This window comes from Canis aureus, chromosome 6, assembly GCF_053574225.1.
Source record: "Canis aureus isolate CA01 chromosome 6, VMU_Caureus_v.1.0, whole genome shotgun sequence".
In the NCBI taxonomy this organism is placed as follows: domain Eukaryota; kingdom Metazoa; phylum Chordata; class Mammalia; order Carnivora; family Canidae; genus Canis; species Canis aureus.
The window spans coordinates 16,447,755-16,471,617 of record NC_135616.1 but is presented as its reverse complement, the minus strand read 5'-3'; the positions used below and the strand labels follow the sequence as shown (position 1 = coordinate 16,471,617).

Sequence of the window (23,863 nt, the reverse complement as noted above, 5' to 3'; positions counted from 1 at the left end):
TCATGAGAGTCTGTGGAAGGAATATAACAGTAGCCTTGTGGGGCCACACGCCTGCAGGTGTATTATTTAACACAATATTACCTCTAAAATATGGTGTGTGTGAGCTGTTTTAATCATACAAAATATACCTTCAAAATGACTGAGTCTTGATGTTATTTACGAAATTAACAGATGACTCCCCCTCCGTCCCAATTATGTTTTCTGTAATTAAACCAACAATGTTTTGGTAGAAGAAAAGTGGAAGCAGCCCCAACTGCAATTTGTTACTAGTCTCAACTGAGTATTTGGCCAAATTCCCCGGATAGGGTTTTAAAATCTCATCCCATCAGAAAGACTGCAGGAAGCCAAGGGAATTCAAGAAAGATGATCCGGACAGTCTCTGCCCATCAAAGCTGGCTTTTTGCAGGACCCACTGGAAGTATTTACCTTGACACCCAAAGTAATTGCTCTTTTTCAAAGCAAAATATCCATCTTCACACGTGTCACAGGAATCGCCACTGACATGGGACTTGCAGTGACAGTCACCATCTCGCTGCAGAATAAGCCAGATGACAACATTTGGTAAAATCACACAATTTGCTAATCTTCAAGATTTAAAACTGACTCATTGTATAACGTGAGGTGAGGATCTGAAGACATTCAGAGAGATATTAGCATGCCCTGTAAGATGACAGAGGCACTAATGTCCTCCCACAGACACCCCAACATCAACTGCTCTAACATCTCACTGGTTTGCCAACAATCGGCCCGCTTACCTGCCCACACTCTCCGATTCCACTCACTGTCCCCGCCACGTGGCACTGGCATTCTGTGAAGAAAAGAGAGCGTCCTTGGACCAAGGTTGCACAAAGGACAGCCTTTGGCTCTGGAAACGTGACACAGCAGCAATCCTACATGTGTGGTCACTTTCAGGCAAGCTTCAGCAGAATTCCAGTTTGCTCCACTGAAGCCTAAAATAGGACTGCTTTCTGGGGTCAGCAGAACCACCAGATCAATACCATCTACCTACGGGAAGTAATGGCTAGTTTATGACCACTCTGACACAAAGGCTGCAGTATCATGGATTTTTAAATGATTCCAAGGTCAAGGTCATTACTGATATGTTTGCATGAAACCATACCCTATTTTAAGGACACATCCGCTCCACTTAGTCAACTTTAGCTTGGTGTTTTTAAGTTTTTATCTTGACTTCAATCTAAGCATAAAATGAAAATAAAATCAAACCCAAAAGAGGGGTTTATAAAAAGTAAGGCAATATAAACCATTTATCAAGTGGCTGCCTTTGCAAACAACAAAATACATATGGAAACAGGATATAAATCCCTTGCCGAGATTTTCAAAATGACAGAAGTTCTGCCAAAAGTAGGGGGAAAAACATCAAAACATTTACACGAAATTCCAGACAAATTGAACTTATTAAATAAATAGCTCTTTTGTGGGTTTAGTCACTGAACCAGAGAAAATTAAGAGGAATTTGCAATATAGTAAGTTATTATGCATAAAAACCTTACCTGAACACCCATTGGGGTTTTCTTTGGCCAGATTCCAATATAACGGTTTGCAGATGCTACAAGAAGGACTTTCAGCATGAGGCTTGCATTGGCAATATCCCTTTGAAAGAAAATCAAACTAACACTTGACATCTCAAAATTAAGACATGTTTTCAAACATATGTTCTGAACAAAACTTGTCAGAGAATTATATGTTGGCCATGAAAAGTAAATTAAGTGTAACCAGAGGGAATAAAACTGTACTGCGCTGATTTCAGCAAACTGCTCATGGCTTTTGTTTTATTCTTCATTTATTTTTTTTCTACACATAATCCATATTTGCGGTTAAAACAAAATTGGGAAATACAGAAAAAGAAAGATTGAAAAATCATTTTATTTTTAACAATTATCTGTTGATTCTATTACAGTACAAACTACTCATTTAAATGGAAAAATATCAGGGGCAGCCCAGGTGGCTCAGCCGTTTAGTGCCGCCTTCAGCCCAGGGCGTGATCCTGGAGACTAGGGATCAAGTCCCACTTCGGGCTCCCTGCATGAAATCTGCTTCTCCCTGGGCCTGTGTCTCTGTCTCTGTGTGTGTGTGTGTGTCTCTCATGAATAAATAAATAAAATATTTTTAAAAAATAATAAATGGAAAAATATCTGAATATTTAACATTTTGAGGTTCAGAGAATGATGTTTATCTGAAAGTACTTTTGTAATGCGCATGGGTCCCTGCCTCATTATAAGGATGCAGAACCTCTCTTCCTCTGTCCTCGAATGCCTGGAGGTCCACCATCTCCAGGCTTGAAGCTAAGACAGATAATTTCTAAAGCACTTAGAAAACTAACTGGAACACCACAATATTCACAGTATCACATATGCACTTTGACCAAGAGCAATGACCTCTTTAGCAATTTGGATTCGGGTCCTATTTTAATTACTTTTAATTTCAGGAAGCTCCTAAGTGCATTCGTCTGTAATATGGATCAAAATACATCAGTCAGAATTGTAACCTTTGGTAAGCTTCTACTTACCAAACTGGAGTCCAGGGTACCGGCTGGGTCACAGACACTTCTGGAACCTGTACATGATTTAGAAACATATTAAACGCCTGGTGTTTTTATGTCTGCTTGTCTCTTGGTTTGTTTTATTTGTTTTTAAAAGGAATGCATCTATGTGTGTATTTCTTTATAGATGGACTTCGCATGTAATTCAGAAAAAGGCACACCCTGATAACCATTATGCTCCTTAATCCCCGAATCACTTTTTTGGCCACTTAACTCCATTCCCTGCCTACTATTTAAAGTTCATTTCTGACTGATGGAGACTAGGGAGAGGAGATTCTAGAATTTGGAACATCTTTAAGATTATCCAGAAGGGGGCAATATTGTACCAACAGACTTTTTAATTGCCCATTAAGTAGAAGTTAACAGAATGTGTTAAGTACATTTTTTAGTCAATCAAGATTTAAATCTTTAATTATCACAATCCTCTTGTTCCCCACCTGTACTAAAGTTATTTCTAAAATTAATTAGTTTGTTTTCCTGCTTCAGTCAATACAGTATTATAAGCCCAATATAATCACTCTTCAATAAAGTGGGATCTTGCAATGTCTCAGTATTACTATTACGCAGCAGTATTACTACTAGAAAGGAAGAGGGTTTGGGTAAGCCTGCCCTAAGCCTGGTTTTCCCAATAATTTAAATGATCTCATACTACGATCTGGTCTTCTCATTAAGTTTTTCCTTAGACATTTTGCCACTGTCTCCTCTTTGTTTCCTTCAGCTTGTCCTTTGATGACTTCATGTGTCTCTTTCTGTTTTGATGTTTCCTCACATTCCTTCTTCCGTAAGAGTAAATACATCCTTCCCTCTCTTTGCTGGTTTTCAACCTGGCCATGCCCTGCCTTTGGCTCCCGCCCAGGCTGACCACTGCCGCCATTTGACTCTGGAGGATTTATTGTGATGGTCGCACTGTGTGTGCCCACCCCACACACACCCCTTGCCCAGAAACCACAATGCTTCCTTCCACTCCTGACCCACTGGAGGTGAACAGACACACCCAGGACAGCCTTGCACTCTGGGATCCTTCAGGCCTTCTCGAAAGCAAACTGCCCCCTCTGGCTACCGGCTACAATTTCTACTGGCAAGAAAACCTGGTCTCTTGAGGATACTGGTGAGTAAAGTTCTGGGGAATCAAGTTGGCGCTGTGGCCCTGTCTTCACTCAGCTCTGATGGCAACACTCAAAGAGTTACCAAGAGCAGGAAGGAGTCAGAGAAAACCATATTCTCCAAGTGGAAAGTCTGGTGCAGCCTTCCTCAAACATCTCTTCTCAACAGAGAAAGAGGCTCTAAAGCAGCTGCAGGAGCTCCTTAGCACTGGAGTCTGCGCACCCCAGAGAACACAGGGAGATTCCACAGGCATCTTACTTCTGCACCGTCTCCCACTCTCTCACTGGCTCCTATCAGTGGGGAGGGGGTAGGTAGTGAGGATGCCCCGTGACAGTGACAGTGTTTCCTCCCTTGGCTCTAGGTCACCCTCTTCCCCTTGCACCCATGCTATGTTAGGACAATGCCCCTAGGATGCCAGAGCAGTGAGGAGAGAGGGGCAGAAACACAGCAAAGGTCTTGCTCTGCCCTCCAGCAAGGGGACCTACTAAAATCACCCCTCAGGGGATTATGGAGCAACCAGCATCAGTGCTGTGAGCCTGGAACCAGAGAGAAGCCAGGATGCTTTGGGAAGGGGTCAAGGAACACTTGGTGTAGCTAAAAGGGGTTCACGTTTGCCATACTTCTATACACAGAGAACTGACATGCAAACCAAGAAGTATAAATTTAGAACACGTGGGGGGCCCCTGGGTGGCTCAGTGGTTGAGTGTCTTCCCTTGGCTCAGGTCATGATCCAGGGGTCCTGGGATCAAGTCCTGCATCAGGCTCCCCTTAGGGAGCCTGCTTCTCTCTCCACCTATATCTCTTTCATGAATAAATAATCTTTTTAAAAATTTTAGAACACCTGGGAATTAACAAAATTCTTTTAGGAATAAGTCATTTCTGGATTCCTTTGAGGATGCGTATCTGATACATGCATTTTCAGTGGACTCAAACTCAGGAAGGAACCAGGCAGATGAGGGTCAAATGTGTAGGGTGACTAGGGGTGTGTCCCCTGGGCTTGTCTGGGCTGCACACATACCAGAGAACAACCCACCCTCTGGCATTTTGATGTCTTCCCTACCTTGGCAGTGAGGGAAATCATAGGCTCCTGAGAGACACCTGTCACACCGCTGTCCTGTAATCCCCGGCTGGCATTCACACTGTCCCGTCACTGGGTTGCAGGGTGTCTGGTAGGAGCCAAGGACTGAACACTGGCAGGCTGAATAAAAAGACATCAGTCAGACCAGGACTGTGGGATATGGGACCTGGATAGAGCATGGTGGTGGGCCAGAGAAACCCAAATGCAAGTTCCCGCTACAGGATTTGTTCAGAGAGGCACAGTAGGTATGGCCAAACCAGAGCATTTACCACCATTCCACCCTCCTACTTCATATTCATCCATCGAGCAGACTTTGATTGAAGGCCTACTATGTTCAGTGGTACCAGGACTAGATGTGGGGTTGGAGGTAATTAAGAAAAATACACATTCCCTGACCTCAGAGAGCTAAAAAATCCAGAAGAGGAGCTAGGGAATTATTGACATAATATGAAGCACCTCCCTTGCCCCCACCGCAGCCAAGAAACTGTAAGAGAAATGAAGAAACATGCTAATGCCACTCAGCCTGCTCTTGGCAGACAGCGGGACAAGGACTCTGGTTTCTTACTGCCATCTGGGTCAGCATTGTTTCATGGGCCTATCTGCAGAGATCAGGTGCTTACCAAGGGGCTCATTATTGAGGAAATGTTCTTAGGTTCTGCAATGGTTAATTTTTATATGCCAACTTGGCTATGCTATGAAGCTTAGACATTTTGCCAACACCACTCTAGATATTGCTGTGAAAGTTGTTTTCTTAAAGATGTCATTAATATTTCAATCAGTTGACCTTGAGTAAAGCAGATCACCCTCCACAATGAGGGTAGACCTCATCCAATCATTTGAAAGCCTTAAGAGAAAGACAGAGAGTCCCAAGAAAGAAGGAACTCTGCCCTCGGATTTGAGCTGCAGCATCAATCCTTCCCTGGGTCTGTAGCCCACCAGGCTGCCTTGCAGATTTTAGACTCTCTAGCCCCCACAATCATGTAAGCCAATTCCTTAAAATAAATCTCTCCACACACACACACACACACACACACACACACACACACCCTATGGGTTCTGTTTCTCTGGAGAGCCCTGATTAACATAAGCTTTCTGCTATTTCTGTCTTAAAGGAAAGTGAATGAGGAAACAGTGGCAGGCAGTTAGGGCAGCCCAGCAGTGGCAGCTCCAACCAACATAATGTGGAAGACATGGCCCCTGGCTCCTCAGGCCGCAGAGGCTGTCCACGGAGCCTCAGGAGACACAGTGACGCTCCAGAGGTGAAAACAAAGACCCAGCACATACGTTGTTTTACATCATGAATTAATCTGGCATCACAGGTCTCATTTCAATCCAGCTAGCAGTGACAGCTGCCAAGTTCCAAACCCAAACCTCAACAACAGCAGACCCTCTTGGAAATACTATAATGTCTCACAAACACTTTCATGCTGCTCGGTGTATCAGTCCAGGTCCTTGGAAGTTTCGGGAGTTTTTTTACTTCCCATCTATTCCTCATTGTTTCAGCTTTAAGACATTTTTACTCCCAAAGAGTATAAAAAATAATGACCATAAAGCTCCAAAGGGACACGGAGTGTGTCTGTTGTGCTCCTTCGATGGCTTCCAGCATCACATACAGCCCTGGACCCAGTAAGTGCCAAATAGATATTTGCTGATTGAAAGAATAAGTAATGCCTGAAGTCTTCCTGAGGTCCACACTGTGTAGGCTGCTGGCACACATTCCCTTACTGAATCTTACAGCCCTGCCATGAGGGTAACGCCACCCTCTTCTCCATCAGTAAACAAGCTCATGGGGTGTGGTGGGGCTCTACTGATGCCATGTAAATCATAAGGTAAACACTGCATCTTACTGCGTCTGGGACTTGGAGCTTTTCCTTCTGTTGGAAAAGCAGGCTGGCACCTTCTCTAGTCAAAGCCACAAAGCCAACAGTCAGCTCCACTTGTCACCACCCACCTCTCTGGTTAACAGGGCATAGAGCAGATTAAATCTTCAGAAAGTCCTCAGGTCTCTTCTAACCAACCACCTCAATGTTCTCCCAGGTGAAAATTGAATTACGAAGTGAAGGGTCAGTTCAAGACCCAGTCTCACCCATGCTCAGCCCTAGGGGTTTTTTTTTCCCCTCCTAGAAGAGTGGGGCAGGGTCTCCTGGGAGTGTCCCCAGCCCTAAACCTGCCCTGCAGTGCCAACCACCATTAGCTGGAGCCACATGGCCTCTTCTCTTGGCTAGTTTTGTCTGATTCATGGGACTATGCTGACAGGTAGAAGGAGGTTAATCTTGTACTGGCAACCTATTTAGGGGAGTTTTCTAAGGAAAGACCTGCCACCACCTCCCAAGGACTACAGCAAACCCCAATGGGGACATTTCCTGGCCATGGGTCAGGTCCGTGTGGTTGAGGTTTGGGGTCAGCTGCACTCGGCGCCTCTTTGGTTCCTAGTCATGGGAGGACCACTTGTTTCCACAGCCCACATCCTCCTAGGCTCTATTCTAAGTGCTGCCTAGTTGCTGCCCAGCAAACTGTACCAGGAAAGGAAGGGAGAGGAAGAAGGAGAAACATGAAAGAGAGGAAAGCAGGAATAAGGAATAGGATGGGAGGAAAAGGGGGGAGGGGTATTGGGAGGAGGAAAAGTGGGGAGTAAACCCCTCAAATGACCACATTCACTGAGAGAATTACAGTAGTTGCTGTAGTTGAAGATAAAGAGGTGACCAGACATCAATGTAAACACAAGTTTTAAACATGTAAAGACAGTTATCCAGGGTGGTCTCCTATCTATGATTTGACTTTCACCTATGAAAAAACTGCAGGGCACTTGTGTGAGTCAGAATTAAAATGAGAAGAATACAGCATTGTACTTAGGCAAGTCTGGAACAAATTAAATTAATGCAAAACATGAATGCAGAACCACAACTGGCAAGAACTTAGAAGGATTTTAGAGTTCCTTCTCAAGAAGATTTTTTAAAAATCTTTGAAATAATATAGAGCAAAGCCATAAGAACATTTTTTTGGCTAGAATATACTGGACCATCCGGTGTAGCATTTGGGGTCATGTTGATTTTACTCTAAAGTTCAGTGGCCAAGCAATCAGTTTAGTGAGTCTGAGCTTCAGCCACTAGCCTCAAAACCGCCCCCAAGGGAAAATTTTAAAAAGAACACAAAAGCTGTTAGAAAAAGGATAGAGCAAGAGGAGAGACATCATTCTTCCAGAACCTAGTGGTCCAAATGGAACCACAAGCTTCAAGATGCATGCCTACATCATGCCAGGAATATGGTGGATGGTGCATTTCCTGCAAAACTTGAAAAAGAGTGGTGGTGGTAGGCTCCTCTGAGGCTGGATGTACTCTGTCTGGCAAGGTCCACCGAGACAGGGCTTAAAGAGATTGCTCCCCCTACACCACCCTGTTCCAGTTCCAAAGCCTGAACCATGCTTCCTCCCTCACTGGAATGGGACTAGAATACACAATGTACATACTCCTCTGCCTCATTGCGTGAGCCTTTCTCTCCACTTGAGCCATGACTTTGAACCACAGACAGAACCCAGCAGAGGCTTGAACATACATTCACGTGGGAAGCCAGGGAGCACCTGCTGCTCCCCCCCACCCACCCTCTGTCCCTCTCTGCAGCCCTCGGCACACCTTCTCAGTCTCCTGTTTCCATGGCCTGCCTTTTGGCCAGTAAGCTAAGATGACTTTGATAGACCTTTGGAAACAGAGCTCTAAACCAACCGTACCAAAAATATAAACAAGAAGATAGAATATTTTTTAAAAATCCAGACTCTATCACTTAACACAAGGATGTTGCATTATGTTCAATAGCTGATTAAAGAGTTTTCATGTCAGGTGTCATCTTCTTGGAGGGAAAAATGCTACAGTTAAACCTCAGAGGTTTTCTAATCTCTTATGGGACTAGTCTCTTTGGGGAACTAGGTTTTCTCAGAGAGCTGACAATTTTACCGACTCACAGTTTTGCCACCCTGCTTTGGTTATGGCATCCTGATGTTGCAGTGGTGGGGTGGGGGTGGGGGTAGGGAGTAGGTCTAGCCCTTACTCCACCCATGCTGTTCAGACAATGGTCTTCACTGTAGTTCCCTGGATGTGGGGAGACTCAGGCTTGGCCAGTCAGGACACAGAATTCCACAGCCATGGAGTTGGTTCAGGAATGGACACATGATCCAATCAGAACCAGCCTTGACCTGGAGGAAAGCATGCTCTTTTCCCTAGACTTGAACCTGAAAGGATGAATGTCTTAGTCGGCTCCAGTTGCCGTAACAATATCATAGATTGGGTGGCTTGAACAACAGACATTTATTTTCTCACTGTTCTAGAGGTTGGGAAGTCTAAGATCAAGGTGTCAGCAGAATCGGTTCCTAGGGACTCTTCCTGGTTTTCGGACAGCAGCCTTCTTCCTGTGCCCTCATATGGCAGAGAGAATGTATGTAAAGGTTCATTGGTGTCTCTTCTTAGAACATTAATCCTATCAGATCAATGTTCCAACCTTGACCTCATTTAACCTTAATTACTTCCTTACTCCAAATGTAGCCAGTCACCTTGGAGGTTAGGGCTTCAACACATGAATTTGGGAGGGATACAATTCAGTCCATAGCAACATATGTCTAAGAAGTGTCAGCTACCAAAAAAAAAAAAAAAAAAAAAAAGAAGTGTCAGCTACCGCCTTACTACCACCTGAGACCTAAAAATGAAGCCAATCTACAAGATAGATTTGCAAGATGGAGAAAAACAGACTTGCCGACGTCTTTTGAGCCCCTGGATTAATCTGTTCCTGAAACCAAATATGCCTGAACTATTCAATTACAGCCAATAAAGTCTTTTTGCCTTAAGCCAGTTTAGGTTAAGTTTTCTGTCACATGAAACTATAGAGTCAAAATTGACTCCTTAATCACCAAAATCTTTTCATTTTAAAACTAAGTAGCACTCTTACTAAAATGTATTATATATGTTCCTTCCTCCTGAAATAGCTATTCAGATGTAATTTCACCACTACATCATGATCCAGAGCCATTACTATGGTACTCATTTCCTTATTCTAACAGTGACATCCTCAGGACCTCCTGAGTTGAGGAGGATTATTTGCTCTTCGTCAAATGGTGCCAAGCTACTATACTTCCTCAGTTTCTCGTCTGTTTTTCTGTTTCCTCCCTTACTGTCAATGTGTTGCCTTGGCAATATTTCCATCTCTTCTAATTGTATGTTTCTAATTCACCATGAGTGTGGCTTAGAAAACAACCAAACTTAGCATAATTATTTTTTTTTAATGAGGCATAAGCAAGACAGGATCTATGGGATTCTTCTAGCAGTTAATGCATGAATTTTAGCGCATGTCTTTGGAAGCATGCTTTTTCACTTTACAGAGGCAATAGGGGTTGAGGGGTCTCACTGCTTGGTTCCCACTTTTGCTCCAGATACATGAGCCAGATAACCAAATTCCATCTAGATGGAATAATATTGTACTACAGTTGAAAGAATGATAGAATATGTTTAAAAACAGTCACTTTTTAAGTGGAAAAAAATGACCAGAGTTTGAGGTTTATTATAGAAATCTATGTTTAAACAGGCAGAGCTTTAAAAATAATCACAGTTCCTATAAGCAGTATGTGAACCATGGAGTCCCTTTTAAAAAACTATGGTAAATTAAGCTACATGAAGGTGCAACTGAATGTCATATAATTGGGGTATTAAAAAAGCATAGCTCCTGCTGTAACTGAATCCCTTGGATCCTTTCAACTTCATTCAGGGCTGGTGATTATCCCCCTGCACCTAGATGAACATGCTAGTAAGTTATTGGGCTCTTCGGCACTCTCTTAGGTAAGAGAACAATCATTAAGTCAAAACCCAGTTTAAGGTCAAATCCCAGGATATTTTTATTTATACCCTCCTTTCTGCTTGCTGGGTTTCAGGCAAGACTATGGATTAAAGAGGAAACAAGGGATCCCTGGGTGGCGCAGCGGTTTAGCGCCTGCCTTTGGCCCAGGGCGTGATCCTGGAGACCCAGGATCGAATCCCACGTTGGGCTCCCAGTGCATGGAGCCTGCTTCTCCCTCTGCCTGTGTCTCTGCCTCTCTCTCTCTCTCTCTCTCTCTCTCTCTCTCTCTCTCTCTGTGACTATCATAAATAAATAAAAATTAAAAAAAAATATTTAAAAAAAAAAATAAAGAGGAAACAAGATGTGCATCTTGGATGAGTTCTTCATGCCCTTTGGACCTTACCTGTCCTATAGACAATGTGTAAAAAGGTAAGACAGACTGGTCTCTTGCATCCCAAACAGATTTAGGAACGAATTATGCAATGTACACTGGCACAGGTGAAATCGATTTATCAGATAACTGCTGCAATCTACTGAGTAATGCTTTTAAGGTGAAAGAGAGATCCTAAATTCGCCCAAATACGCCATAATTTCAGACAGTAACTATCTGAGAATCTGAAGCCACAAAGCCAAAGAGTAGAATGAAAGCAAAGTGACCAACTTCTCAGAATCAAAGACAAAATCCTCCAGGATTACTTAACACAGTAGCTTTCAAATTTTTTTAGCTACATCCACAGTAACATATAAATTTTACACTGTAACTCAATAAACACACCATACACGCACACACACACACCCAGATTGACAGATAAAAATGCGGAAACAAGGATATTTATTAATATATAACTATGAACAACAATAACTTTGCAAAACATTTCTTTCTATTGCTGCTTATAATGCAGAGTTTCTATTCTATTTCATTTTAATGCTGGTCCAAACTCACTGAATTGATTTCTCCATGCACTAGAGGATGGTGACCTGCAGTGTGAAAATTGCAGTCTGGGAAGCACAGTGCTCGCGCTTTTTGAGGTCCTGGCACCTCTAGGTGCTGCAGATATGAAGGAGAATATAATTCCTGAAGGTACACCAGGGTGGAGGTCAAGAGACAGGATATTACTCATCACTCTGCAACTACCTAGCTTCCCCTGGATCTCAGATGAGTTGCAGTAAAATAAGTAATTTCAATTTCTTGTAACTCCAAAATTCTAATGCATATTGTTTTATCACTGTTGTAAATAAGATACCAGGAGAGATGGGTGCAAATTTACAGAGCAATAAGGCTGAAGTGCATCTGGAGGGAAAATATCCTGCTTTCATGTGTTGGATTCCAACTCCCTCCTTATCTTTTTGAAACACAGGTTTACTGAGATATAATTCATATACTATATAACTCATCCATATAATATGTACAATGCTTTTTAATGTATTCACAAGGTTGTGCAACCCTCGGCACAATCTAATTTTAGAACCATTTTTGTCCCCCCAAAAGAAACCCCATCCTCGTTAGCAGTCAATCTCCATTGCTCTGTCTCCGCCAACCTCACCCACCTCCATGCCAACCCTAAGCAACCACTAATCAACTTCCTGTCTCTATGAATTTGTCTGTTCTTGACAGTTCATATAAATGGAATCACACAATATGTGGCTTCTTTCACTTAGCATCATGTTTTCAGGGTTCATCCAAGTTGTAGCATGTGTCTGTATTTTACTTTTTCCCAATAATATGCCATAATATAAAGAGACTATATTTTATTTATCCATTCATCAGCTCATAAACATGCAGGTCATTTCCCTTTCTTGGCTACTCTGACTAATGCTGCTATGGACATTGGTGTACAAGCTACTGTGTGGTTGCATGTTTTCATTATCCTTGGCTGTATAACTACGAGTAGATTTCCTGGATCATATGGTAACCCTAGGTTTAACATTTTGAGGAACAGCAAAACTGTTTGCCAATTGGCTATGTCATTGTGCATTCCCACGAGCCATTTATGAGGGCTCACATTTCTCCATATCCTTGCCAACTTCTGTTCCTGCCTGCCTTTATAGGGATAGAAAATGATATTTCATTGTGCTTTTAATTTGCACTTACCTAATTACTAATGATATGGAACATCTTTTCATGTGCTTATTGGTCCATTGTAGAACTATTTATTCAAATTCTTTGTCCATTTTTTTTATTAAGTTGTCTTTTAATTAGAGTGTTGTAAGAGCATTTTAGATATTCTTTTTTTTTAAGATTTTATTTATTTATTCATGAGAGACACAGAGAGGGAGGCAGAGACATAGAGGGAGAAGCAGGCTCCTCACAGGGAGCCTGATGTGGGACTCAATCCCTGGACCTGGGATCAAGCCCTGAGCAAAGGCAGATGCTCAACCACTGAGCCACCTAGGCATCCCTCTTTAGATATTCTTGATACTATATATCTGTGTCTTATCAGACACATGATTTGCAAATACTCTCCTTCATTCAACGGGTTGTCTTTTCACCTTCTTGATAGTGTCCTTTGAAACACAAAGGTTTTTAAAGTCCAGTATCTGTTTTTTCTTCTGTTGCCTGTGCTTTTGGTGTCAAATCTAAAAAATTATTGACTGACCTAAGCTCACAAATATTTATATCTATGCTTTCTTCTAGGAGTTTTATAGGCTAAGCTCTTACATTTAGGCTGTTGATCCATTGGGGTTAATATCTGTAGATGGTATGAGTAGAATCCACTCATATTTAATGTTAATGATACAGTTGGGTTTACTTCTGCCATTTTGCATTTTTCTACATGTCTAATGTCTTTTTGTTTTTTTGTTCCCCTTTTATTGCTTTCTTTTGCATTCAATGGATATTTTCCAGTGTAGCATTTTACTTCCTTTAACAACTTTTTAATTATTTTGTTATTGTCTTACTAGTTGCTCTAGAAATTACAAAATACATCTTACCAGAATCTACTTCAGATTCATATTAACTTAGTTCCAGTGACATGGAACTCCATGTAACTCCATTCTTTCTCTGTTTTTGTGCTATTACTGCTATACATATTATGTCCAAATGTCAAAACCCAACAATATATTGTTAAAATTATTTATATAATCTGTATCTTCTAAAGAGGCCAATAGAAGAAAAGAGGGAACATATAATGTATAGAGTATCTTAATAAACTTCCTTATTTATCTTTTCTGGCTCTCTTCATTTCTTGCCATAGATTTGATGTCACTTCCTTATTCTAATTCATAGCTTTGTTCTCACCCATCTCCTTTGCACTATTATTGTTAAATATATTACATTTATGTATGACACAGGCATGTATATATTGCTATGTATGTTATAGGCCCCCCAACATACATACATATGAGTGTGTGTGTGTGTATGTGTTCAGTCTTGTGCAACTTCTTTTAAAATCAATCAGGACAAGAAAGGATTAAAAATGCAAATATATTATCTTTTGTAATACTTATTATTATGGACTGAATTACGTGCCCCTCAAATTCATATGTTAACCTCTAATGTGATTGTAATTGGATATAGGACCTTTAAGGGGGTAATTGAGGTTAAATGAGATTATAAGGGTGGAGCCTGATTCCTACCAGACTGCCTTTTAGAAAGGGCAGAAATATCAGAGATCTCTCTCTCTCATTCTTTCAACCCATACATACAGGAAAGGCCATCTGAGAATACAAGGAGAAGGCAGCTGTCTGCAAGCCAGGAAGGGAGTACAATCAATCTTCTAGCACCCCGATCTTAGAATTCTAGTCTCTGGAACCATGAGAAAATGAACTCCTGTCATTTGGGCCACACAGTCTGTATTATCCTGTTATGGAAGTTCAAGCTGACCAATACACCTACCTAATTCCTTCACCAACATCTATATTTTGCAGGTGGATTCCAACTACTGTCTGGTGTCACCTGCTTTCAGCCTTGAAGAACTTCCTTTAGTATTTCTTGTAAGGCAGGTATGCCAGCTTCAAATTCTCTTTTTGTTCATCTGGGAATCATCAAAAGATAATTTTGATGGATATAAAATTTTTGGTTGACAAAAATTTTACTTTCAGTTCTTAAAATGTGTGGTCCCACTGCCTTCTAGCCTCTGTTGTTTCAGATGAGAAGTCAGTTAACATTCTAACTGAAATTCCTTGGCAGGGACTGTGTCATTTTTCTTTTGCTCTTACAAGACCTTTTTTCTTTGTCTTTCAACATTTAAACTATGAAGTGTCTGATTAATGGATAAAGAAGATGCAGCATATATATATATCAGTCCATAATAGTAAGTATTACAAAAGACAGTATATTTGCATTATATATATAACATATATTTGCATTATATATATATATATATATATATATACACATAACAAGGTCAGTGTGGAGCTTGATCCCAGAACCCTGAGATCATGACCTGAGACAAGGGCAGATGCTTAACTGACTGAGCTACCCAGGTGCCCCTACTATTATTTCTTTATTTTTTCTGGCCCTTCCTCTTTCCTCTCCTTCCAGTACACCCATTACATTGATGTCAGTGTACTTTGGTGTCCCATGTTTCTCTGAGGCTCTGTCCATTTATCTTCATCCTTTTTCTCTCTGTTTTTCAGACTGAATAATCTCTATTGATCTGTCATCAAGTTTGCAGATTCTTCTGCTGGCTCAGATCTACTATTGAATCCCACTGGTGAATTCTTCATTTCAATTATACTTTTCAACTCCAGAACTTCCATTTGGTTCTTTTAAACAGTTTCTCTTTCTTCATTGATATTCTCTATTTGGTAAGACATTATCATTACCCTTTCCTTTAGTTCATCACGCATGGTTTCCTTTACCTCTTTGCATATACTTATAACAGCTATTTTGGTCAGCTAAATCCACCATCTGAGCCCATTCAAAAGCTGTTTCTATTGGCTGCTTTTTACCTGCGTATGGGTCATACTTCCCTGATTCTTTGCATATTTCATTTTTTGTTTTTTGCTTTTGAAAGCTAGACATTCTAGGTAACACAGTGTAGCAACTCTGGCTACCACCAGGATTGTTTTTTATTTGCTTATTTGGTTGGCTGTTTAATGATGTGGCTGAACTAGTTCTGCAAGATCTACTTCCCCTCCAATATCCAGCCTCTGATGTTCCTATTCAGATTTTCCCCTTGTGTTTATCTTCTGGCCTGGCCACCTTAGTGGCACCCCTGGGTCCGTACAAGCAACTTCCTGATTGAAGGTTCTGCTTGGCCAATCAGATTTTTTATCCTTTCCCATTGCATATGTGTTTAGCTTGGAGGCTGCTCCCACAGTTTGGAGAATTCACTCCCCCCCCCCCCACTTACATTCAGCCATGGACTATTGGTTTGGATCTTTCCTCTCTGGTTGCTGTTGAGAGGCCACAGCCTTGGGCACCATACAGTTCTAGATAACCAGCGATGATGATGGTATCATTTTCAAGCCTGACCCCTTTGGAGTTACCCTGTGTCTGAGCAGCTTGCTCAGTCAGTGTTTGGTTAGAGATTGTGCTTAAACCCCTTTTGCCAGTGCAGCTACCACCCTATGGTAATGGATTTGTGCACAACATGGGGATATTTCTGAGTCTTCCCCCTGTCTGATTGGACTCCTCCTGAATAGGTGCAATCTAGTTACATGCACACAACCTTTCTAACCCGCAAACTTATCTGTGATATCAGAAGGGCTCTTTTGGTTGAAATTCCTCTGATTCTCTCTATTAAACTTCTGGTTGCTCTGCCATTATGTTTGTATCAGAGCTACCAGCCTCCTTGTAATTGCTGTACATCAAGATCTACATTGTTTTCTACAACACCCTTTGGCACCCTCTGTTAAAATAATTCCCTCAGACAGAGCTTCCAAACTCTATCATTATCATTATGACCTACCTGTCCTCTGGCTGTGCAGAACCACTGGACCACCAGACTTGAAGATGAGGACCCACTTTTTCTGGAGGACAGCCCTGCTCTACAAGCAGGCACTGGGGATAGGAATAGTAGTAGCTCCTGGTTGTTTCAGCTTGCCTCTCCTGGCTTAGGACCTCCACCCTATGAGCTAGTGGGGATTGGGGTGATTAGACTCTGTATTTTCAGTCTGCAGTGCTTGGTGTAGAGTCTCCACCATACAGGTGGGCAGGGTGGAGAAAGAGAAGATAGGATCCTCTCTGCTCACCCTGCCTCAAATAGAGCACTGACAGTCCAGGCCAGGGGGCAATGAGAAATGCCAGCAGCCTGTCCATCCTCAGGTGAAAAGGTAGCCCCAGAACAGGAATTTAGAAGAAAAAGAACTCCCATCTTCTCGGCTGTCTATGCCCAAGGTAGGGATTCTACAACAAAGAGTTGGGCTGGTGGGGCTAATGGAGCCCAAATGTCACAGACTTGTTCTTACTGATATTTAGATTTTCTTAAATAAATGTTTCTTCATTTGCTCTTAGGACAATTTCCAGAGATTCTAAATGATTATTTAAAACTTATTACCAGCTAAAGTTTTGTTTTGTTGGAGAGAGCATCTCACTGAACTCCCTACTCCATCATTCTGGATATCCCACCTCCCACTGCTCTGTCCTAAATACACCTTTGTATTTTCTCCCTGCCTTAAAATGAATTAGTTCTAGTAATGAAGAAATGTGGAAAAGTGCATTCTTAAAATATTGTATTACTTTTCACCTTGGTATCCACAAACACAAAGGCCCAGTCGGACAGCCTTGCCCAAGGGAATGACTAGATTGGAATATTTGTCATTCATTCTAGCAGAATGAGTCTGAAGTTGTGGCTGGTAAGGAGGAAGAAAACAAAGAAAATCTTTGGGATCCTTCCAATTATGAGCATAGCAGCTGACACAGAACTAATATGAATGTCGGCAGATTATTACAAAATCAACATGAGACACTGTCCGCTCCTTGCCTCCAAACAACTTACATCTAAGATATAATTGGGAGAGTGTCAGCAAAACAAAGGGCAGCTAGAAAATGCTTACCTGTTACAGGAGGGGAATGAGATAAACAACTTGGTGGCCCCAACCCTTCTGCTTTTGGTGAAAGGACCTTGTCTTCACTGCTCATCATCTTGCCTCCTAGTACCATAAGCTTCTCTGGGCTTGGGCCCTCATGGACATCTAAAATGTAGGGTCTCCACTGCCCTCTCCCTCCCATGGGTTCATGACACAGGGTCTCCAGCTTAAAATAAAAATGTAATCATTGCCAACCTTTATGCAAAACTTCATGATTTGGGATATCTTTCCATAGAACAATATCACGAGCAAGGATGAGGTTACCACGGCAGACCGTGGAGCCAGTTGTGCAGAATCTGCCTCTAGTATGTTTCACACAATTCAATCGTGAGAATCGCCCATACTGTTATTCTATAGGAAATGTATTGGGCATTCCAACTAGCACTGAATTCCTCTGGTTGAGGGAGAGCTTCTGTGGCTCCAAGTGGCAAAGGCCGAGAAAGCAGGGGGCAAGGATAGAGTCTGTGAACAGGGCACGCCAGGGGACCAGGAAGGAAAGGAAGCCTTTTTTTTCCATACAAGTGAGAGAGTGCTCCCCAGGCCTCCAAGAGCTTCACAGTCAGTGCCACCTTGAACCTGCATGATTATGAGGCAAGTGAGAAGCAGAGCGGCTAGGCAACTTGGTTGGCCCAAGTGATACCTACTACGAACCTGATCCTTCACCACTTTAGCATCCAGCTCTGGAAGTGGGGAGGGGTGGTCCTGCTTGCACCCACCTCCATGGTTTTCTAGCGTGGCTGACCTGGCAGATGAGATTGCTCAAGACTGATTCTAGCCTCCATCTGTGTTCAGGGGCTGGCAAGCTCAAAACAGCACTTCCCAGATTCTCCTGGAGCTGGGTTCTGGATGTCTGGATGCCAACTTGGTTTTTGCAAATAAGAAGTACTCAAGTGAGACTAGAAAGGTGGAAGTAAGGAGAAAGCTGCCTTCCCACACCTATTGACCATTTCCGCGGCTGAGCCCCATCTAGCTTCCTGGGAACCAAGAGGTGGCTGTGGAGGCATCAGGATGCAGTCCTTCCGTCCTCAGGCTGCACTATGGAAATCTGAGCTTAACACTCAGCCTTTCTATTGGGATCCTCCTTGGAAGCCCCACCTAGCACCTGCTGCTCCAGCCCTTCACAACTTAGGGGAGCACCCAAGCACCTAGAGCAAGTCCTTGTCTGTTTATAACACCTGGAGTGGTGTTCATTTCCTGCCTTGAGCCCTCACTGATAATCCTCTCTTCTTTTCGTCCCTCCCTTTCCCTTCTGGGGGAAGAACAGCAGCAGGCAGGCGATGGAGAGGAAGCAGAGGAGCCCTTGAGCAATTTCATTCATTCATTTTCTCATTCACCCAACATTTACAACACTCCTATTTTGCTCTAGTGACTGGGTCAGACACCTCCTCTTCCCACCCTCCATCTCCTTCAGTGACTCTTACTAGGATGAGATCCTAGGACACAGAACAAGTAGTGGGGAGAAGTTTGTGGTTTCATGCCTCCTGCTCCCTGTCCCCAGGAATGCCCGGCAGTTCCCTAAACACTGCTCAGGCACCAACTCCTCTCCAGAGTCAGGATTTGCACCCAGGCAGCCAGCTCCAGAGCCTATGTGCTTACCATGGGGGAGGAGGAAGGGTAGAGCGGGAAAGACAGAAGGGGGGTGATATGGCCCAGGTAGGGGGACAGTCACATGTAACACACATATATAAGTCAGGGGCTCACTCACAGAACTGCAGGCCACACAGTTGTACCAGCAGGTGCCTCTGCGTTTCCTCAAGAGGAAATTTACATCGAGGACCTGATGATCACCATGCTATGTGTTGCCTCCTTACCTTGGCAAATAGGGAACGAGTAGAAGCCCACACGGCAAGCATCACACCGAGGGCCCTCGACCCCAGGGCGGCAAAGGCACCTTCCATAGGCATCGCATATTTCAGGGAGAACGCCTTCCCAGTTACAGTCGCACCCTGCAAGAAGAGACTCTCAGAGCCTGCCTTGTCTCAAGGTTCTGCCATAGAAACCATAGATAATGAATTATCTATGGTTTCTAGGCATTCTTGACCTAAAACACTACACATTAAAGGGAAATAAACAAATAGGAAGAAAAGGTCAGAGATGCCATTAAGAAACATCTACTTGTATCCAACGGAACCTCCAAACTGAGATTTCAGGATTGGCCTGTTCATTTTTAAGCCTTATCTGATGGGTTCCATGACAACAGTGAGTGGCCCACTCTGCCAAGCAGATGATATGCCTCGCCTAGGGAAGGACACAGGCAGGAAAGCACCCCCCCAGCGGCTGTCACCCCCACCTCTGAGTTCCCATCCTCCAGCCCCAACCACACTGACCTAAAAGCTCCAGCAAAGGCAAGTAGCTAATTATAAAGTGACCTGGGGAATCAAACCTTTTTCGTGATATTTGTCAAGAAACCTCCTGGGCACCCATGTCTTCAGGCTATGTGGGCAACTTTACAGAATCATCCCCAGATTGCTTTAGTGTTCTAGGTAAAATCTCTGCAGTTGTTGTTTCACTGGTCCCTACTCTTTGTTTGAACTTGGAGGCATAAAAGAGTGTGCATGCCTATAGGCCAGAGTTTATGTTTTGCATACACTGTCATTTTCAAAGGAAGCCCTTGAAGATGTGTCAACTATACACTGACGTCCTAGAAATAAATCTTAAGTGGATATAAATGATCTCTCAGACCCAGAAAACCCTGATAATATGCAAGGTTATGAAATACAATGAAAAAACCTGAAAACATTCAGATCTGCAAAACTGCTCTGCACCTTTTTTCTTCGAGTCATCCTGTCTGGAACTGAGCATATGGGCTTTCTGGTAAAGTGGTTCTCTATCTTGGCTGCACATTGGAATTTCCTGGTAAAATACAATTGCCTAGGTACAGAATCCTAAACCCAGAAATTCTGATATAAACCCACAATCTGTAAACTATAGCCTGAGAACCAAATCCAACTCTATTTTAGGAAATAATGTTTTACCCGGACACAGCCGAGATTTTTTCCTGCACATGTTGTCTATAGTTGCTTTCCTGGTACAACAGCAAAGTTGAGTATTTGAACTTTGCCTACAAATCCAAATACATTTACCATCTAACTGTTTGGGGGAAAGTTTGCCAACCACTAAATGGGATTTCCAGTAATGAGAGCAGTGGTTCTCAACAAGAGAGCATACATCAGAAGCATCTGGAAAACTTGTTCAAAATATAAGCCTGGACTTCATCCTGAAAAGCTAGCTTAGTATCTGGGGTGCTACAGAGGAATTTCTACTTTGTAAAAGCAAGGGTTTCTAAAGCACAGCCCGTGTATTGGAAAACATGGAAACATGAAATACAAATGGGCTTTACTGAATTAAAATTCTCAGGGGTGGGATGGTGCTCGGTATTAGCCAGTGTTCTGCATCTTCTGGCAGTTGAGATGTTTGAGCTTCTTTTTTTTTTTAGTTTGGGGTTTTTTTTTAATTGATTGATTGGAGGAGACTCTCCACTGAGCAGAGAGGCCAAGGCAGGGCTTGATTTCACAACCCTGAGATCATGACCTGAGCTAAAACCAAGAGTCAGATGTTCAACCGGCTAAGCCACCCAGGTGCCCGAAGATGTTTCAGCTTCTAATGTTCACTGCTGGGAGCTAGACCCCAAAGTGGGGCCTAATGCAACAATAAAAGACCAAATTGAAGTGATATATCCATGCATTCAAATCCCCAAACAGATCTCACTGCATTCACTGAAACTTCTTTTCCTTGAGGTGGTGTTCTAAGGCTTCCCTTATATTTTGTAACAGAAGTCTGAACATCCCTTCAAGTTCAATTAAATTTCTTTTCCTGAAGTCGCCACCAATCTACTTGGGGGCAATAAGAAATTGAATAACAAAAGGATTCCTGGCCACAGCCAGTAAATGGGAGATCTAAGACATTCTTGTGGAAGAAAGCCCAAGATGTGGTGTAACCAAGTCTCAAAGGCAGAATTCCATTCTAGTCAATGAACAAACATTACGGAAACATTTGCAGGCAGCCACTGTGGACAGGATACCGCTGGCTATGGGCAGGATAGATACTACAGGAATTAGAGGCATAGCTGCTGTCCTCAAGTGACCAAGTGCTTGGTGAAGGCTAATGACAATACTCCACATAACAACATAGAGCACCGTGGTTTGATCAGAGGATCAGGGTGTGCATAGGGCACACATCGGAAAGAAAGTAGGAAGGTAACTTGGATCCCGTTACCTGGCCTCAGGTGAGCTCTCAGTGCTGCCCCCAAATCCTATGACATTCCCCAAGTCCATTCTCTCTGGGATGGAGATTCCAGAGAGATTGGAATTCTGGGATGCCTCTTCCATACCTTCTATCTCTTTAACCCCAAAGCTTCCTCTCCAACCTCACTTTCTGCCCTGACTTTGATCCTTATCTCATAGAGAGAAAAAAAAAAAGAACAGCCAGAAGAGAGGGTCCCTAAGTTCCCATCACCACATCCACCTGCCCCTTCCCCATCCCTGCACTTTGCCTTGTCTTCTGCAGCCTTTCTCATCTCAACAAATGGTATTTCTTCCCTCTGTGTGCTCCATCCAGAAGCCTTGGAGTCACTGAAGGGGCCTTTTTCTCATTACCCACTTTCAGGTCAGCCATCCCCTGGTAGGTCCTGTTGGTTCTGTCTCCAGGTTATATCTACAGTCTGTCCTCTTTTTGTCACCTCTACCGCCACCTCCTGAGTCGGAGCCACCATCCTCTCTCTCCCTCATAGATTATCGCAATAGCTTTTCAGGGCATTTCCATTCTTCCTCTTTTCTCCGCCTCCAACTGGTTTTCAACACAGTAGCCACAGAGTTCCTTATGCAATGTCCTTTCTCTGTGCACACTGCCCATGGCTCCTCTCATTGAGAATGGAAGGTTAAATCTTCGCAGTGGCTGACAGGGCCCTGCCATCTGGTCCCCGGCACTTTCCTTCCTTACCTCTCTTGCCTGTGCTCACTCCACTTTCACACACTGGTCTCCCTTTTATTCAGTGAACACCCCAGCATGCACCCCAAGGACTTCACACTGGCTCTTTCCTGGGTCTGAATGCTTGTCCCCAGATACCTGCAGAGCTCACCCCTCACCTTCCTCAGGTCCTTACTTATCTCTTCAGGAGGTCCCCCCTGACAACCCTGTTGAAATCTGCAAACCTCACATGCCCCCACCTCTCTCCCAGACTTATGTTCTGCACAGCACTCATGGCCAAACACCAGTTCTCCAGCACGTCTCTTGAGATGCCATATTGTTGCTGAAATGGAAATCTTCTGTGGAAGAGTGCTCTCCAGAGACTCGTGACCCCTTCTGCCCACCCACACCCTGGACACACCCAGAGGAGGGGAACATGTGCTCACACACCCCTAGCACTACCTCCCCCCAATGAGATGAGCATGTGACTGTCAGGCTGCTACTGGCACCCTGAGGAGTGAGAAGCAAGCTCACTGGGTGAGGTGAACATGATCCAGATGGGGCACAGTGATAGGCTGTGCACATGTGGTGTGCCCTTCTGCTGGAGCAGTGTGCCTCCCTGAGCATGTGTGTCCCTGCCTGTGCTATTATGGGCTCACAAAGGGCACTGCTGCCAACTCCAGAATCAAACCTCAAGACTTAGAATACTCCTCACACGGGTTAGCTTCTGCCTACAATGTGAAAAACTCCCCCTTAAAAGGAGCATCCTTGTGCAGGACACAGCCCTGCATATCATAATCTAAGATATTAGAGATTTCAGTTGTTTAGTGGCTTATATACTATTTTTGTTATCATAGGACTTCCTCCCCTGGAATATAAGCTATTAGGAGAGCTGGGGATTTTTCTCGGTTCTGTTCACTTATAAGTCCCAGCAGCCAGAATGGTGCTGTACACATAACTGGTGATCATAAAGCACTTGCAGAATGAGTGATGAGGTAGGTGTAGCACCCACACCCCCTCGATACTCACCTCTCTACCCAAAAGGCTGCTCCCTACATATCTCTGCCACTGTCTGCACAGGGGTACCCATCTGGCTATGGGAGCTCCTCGGCCAAAGAGTTAATGCCCCAGAATAAGCCCTCCATCAGTGGCCAGTGACTGAAGTTATACCATCAGCTGGGATAATGCTGAGCAAGTTCTATGCTGTCTCCTAAAGTTGTCTACAGGGATGGAGCTCCAGGTGCTACAGGGGGGCCTTTCTTGCTAATGCATCTTCATAACAGCTCCCTTCACTCCCTGAATCACCCCCTTCCTGATGTCTCCTGGGATCACCTCCAGAATCAACTGCTTATGCTCAAATCCTTTCTCAGGGTCTCTGTATATAGAACCCAAACAAGACAGTAGGCAACTGACTGCCTCTGGAAGTT

The 23,863-nt window shown here is 43.3% G+C and overlaps 1 protein-coding gene across 1 annotated transcript in view; it reads right to left on the bottom strand.

The window, feature by feature from the left end:
- Positions 1-23,863, bottom strand: part of LAMA3 (laminin subunit alpha 3) — a 250,657-nt gene that overhangs the window by 137,691 nt on the left and 89,103 nt on the right. The window contains exons 12-17 of the mRNA XM_077900280.1: positions 19,343-19,477; positions 4,725-4,862; positions 2,528-2,574; positions 1,512-1,611; positions 756-808; positions 427-532 (exon numbers count right to left, since the gene is read on the bottom strand). Coding sequence (XP_077756406.1) covers positions 427-532; positions 756-808; positions 1,512-1,611; positions 2,528-2,574; positions 4,725-4,862; positions 19,343-19,477 — 579 coding nt within the window. The remainder of the gene's footprint in view (positions 1-426; positions 533-755; positions 809-1,511; positions 1,612-2,527; positions 2,575-4,724; positions 4,863-19,342; positions 19,478-23,863) is intronic.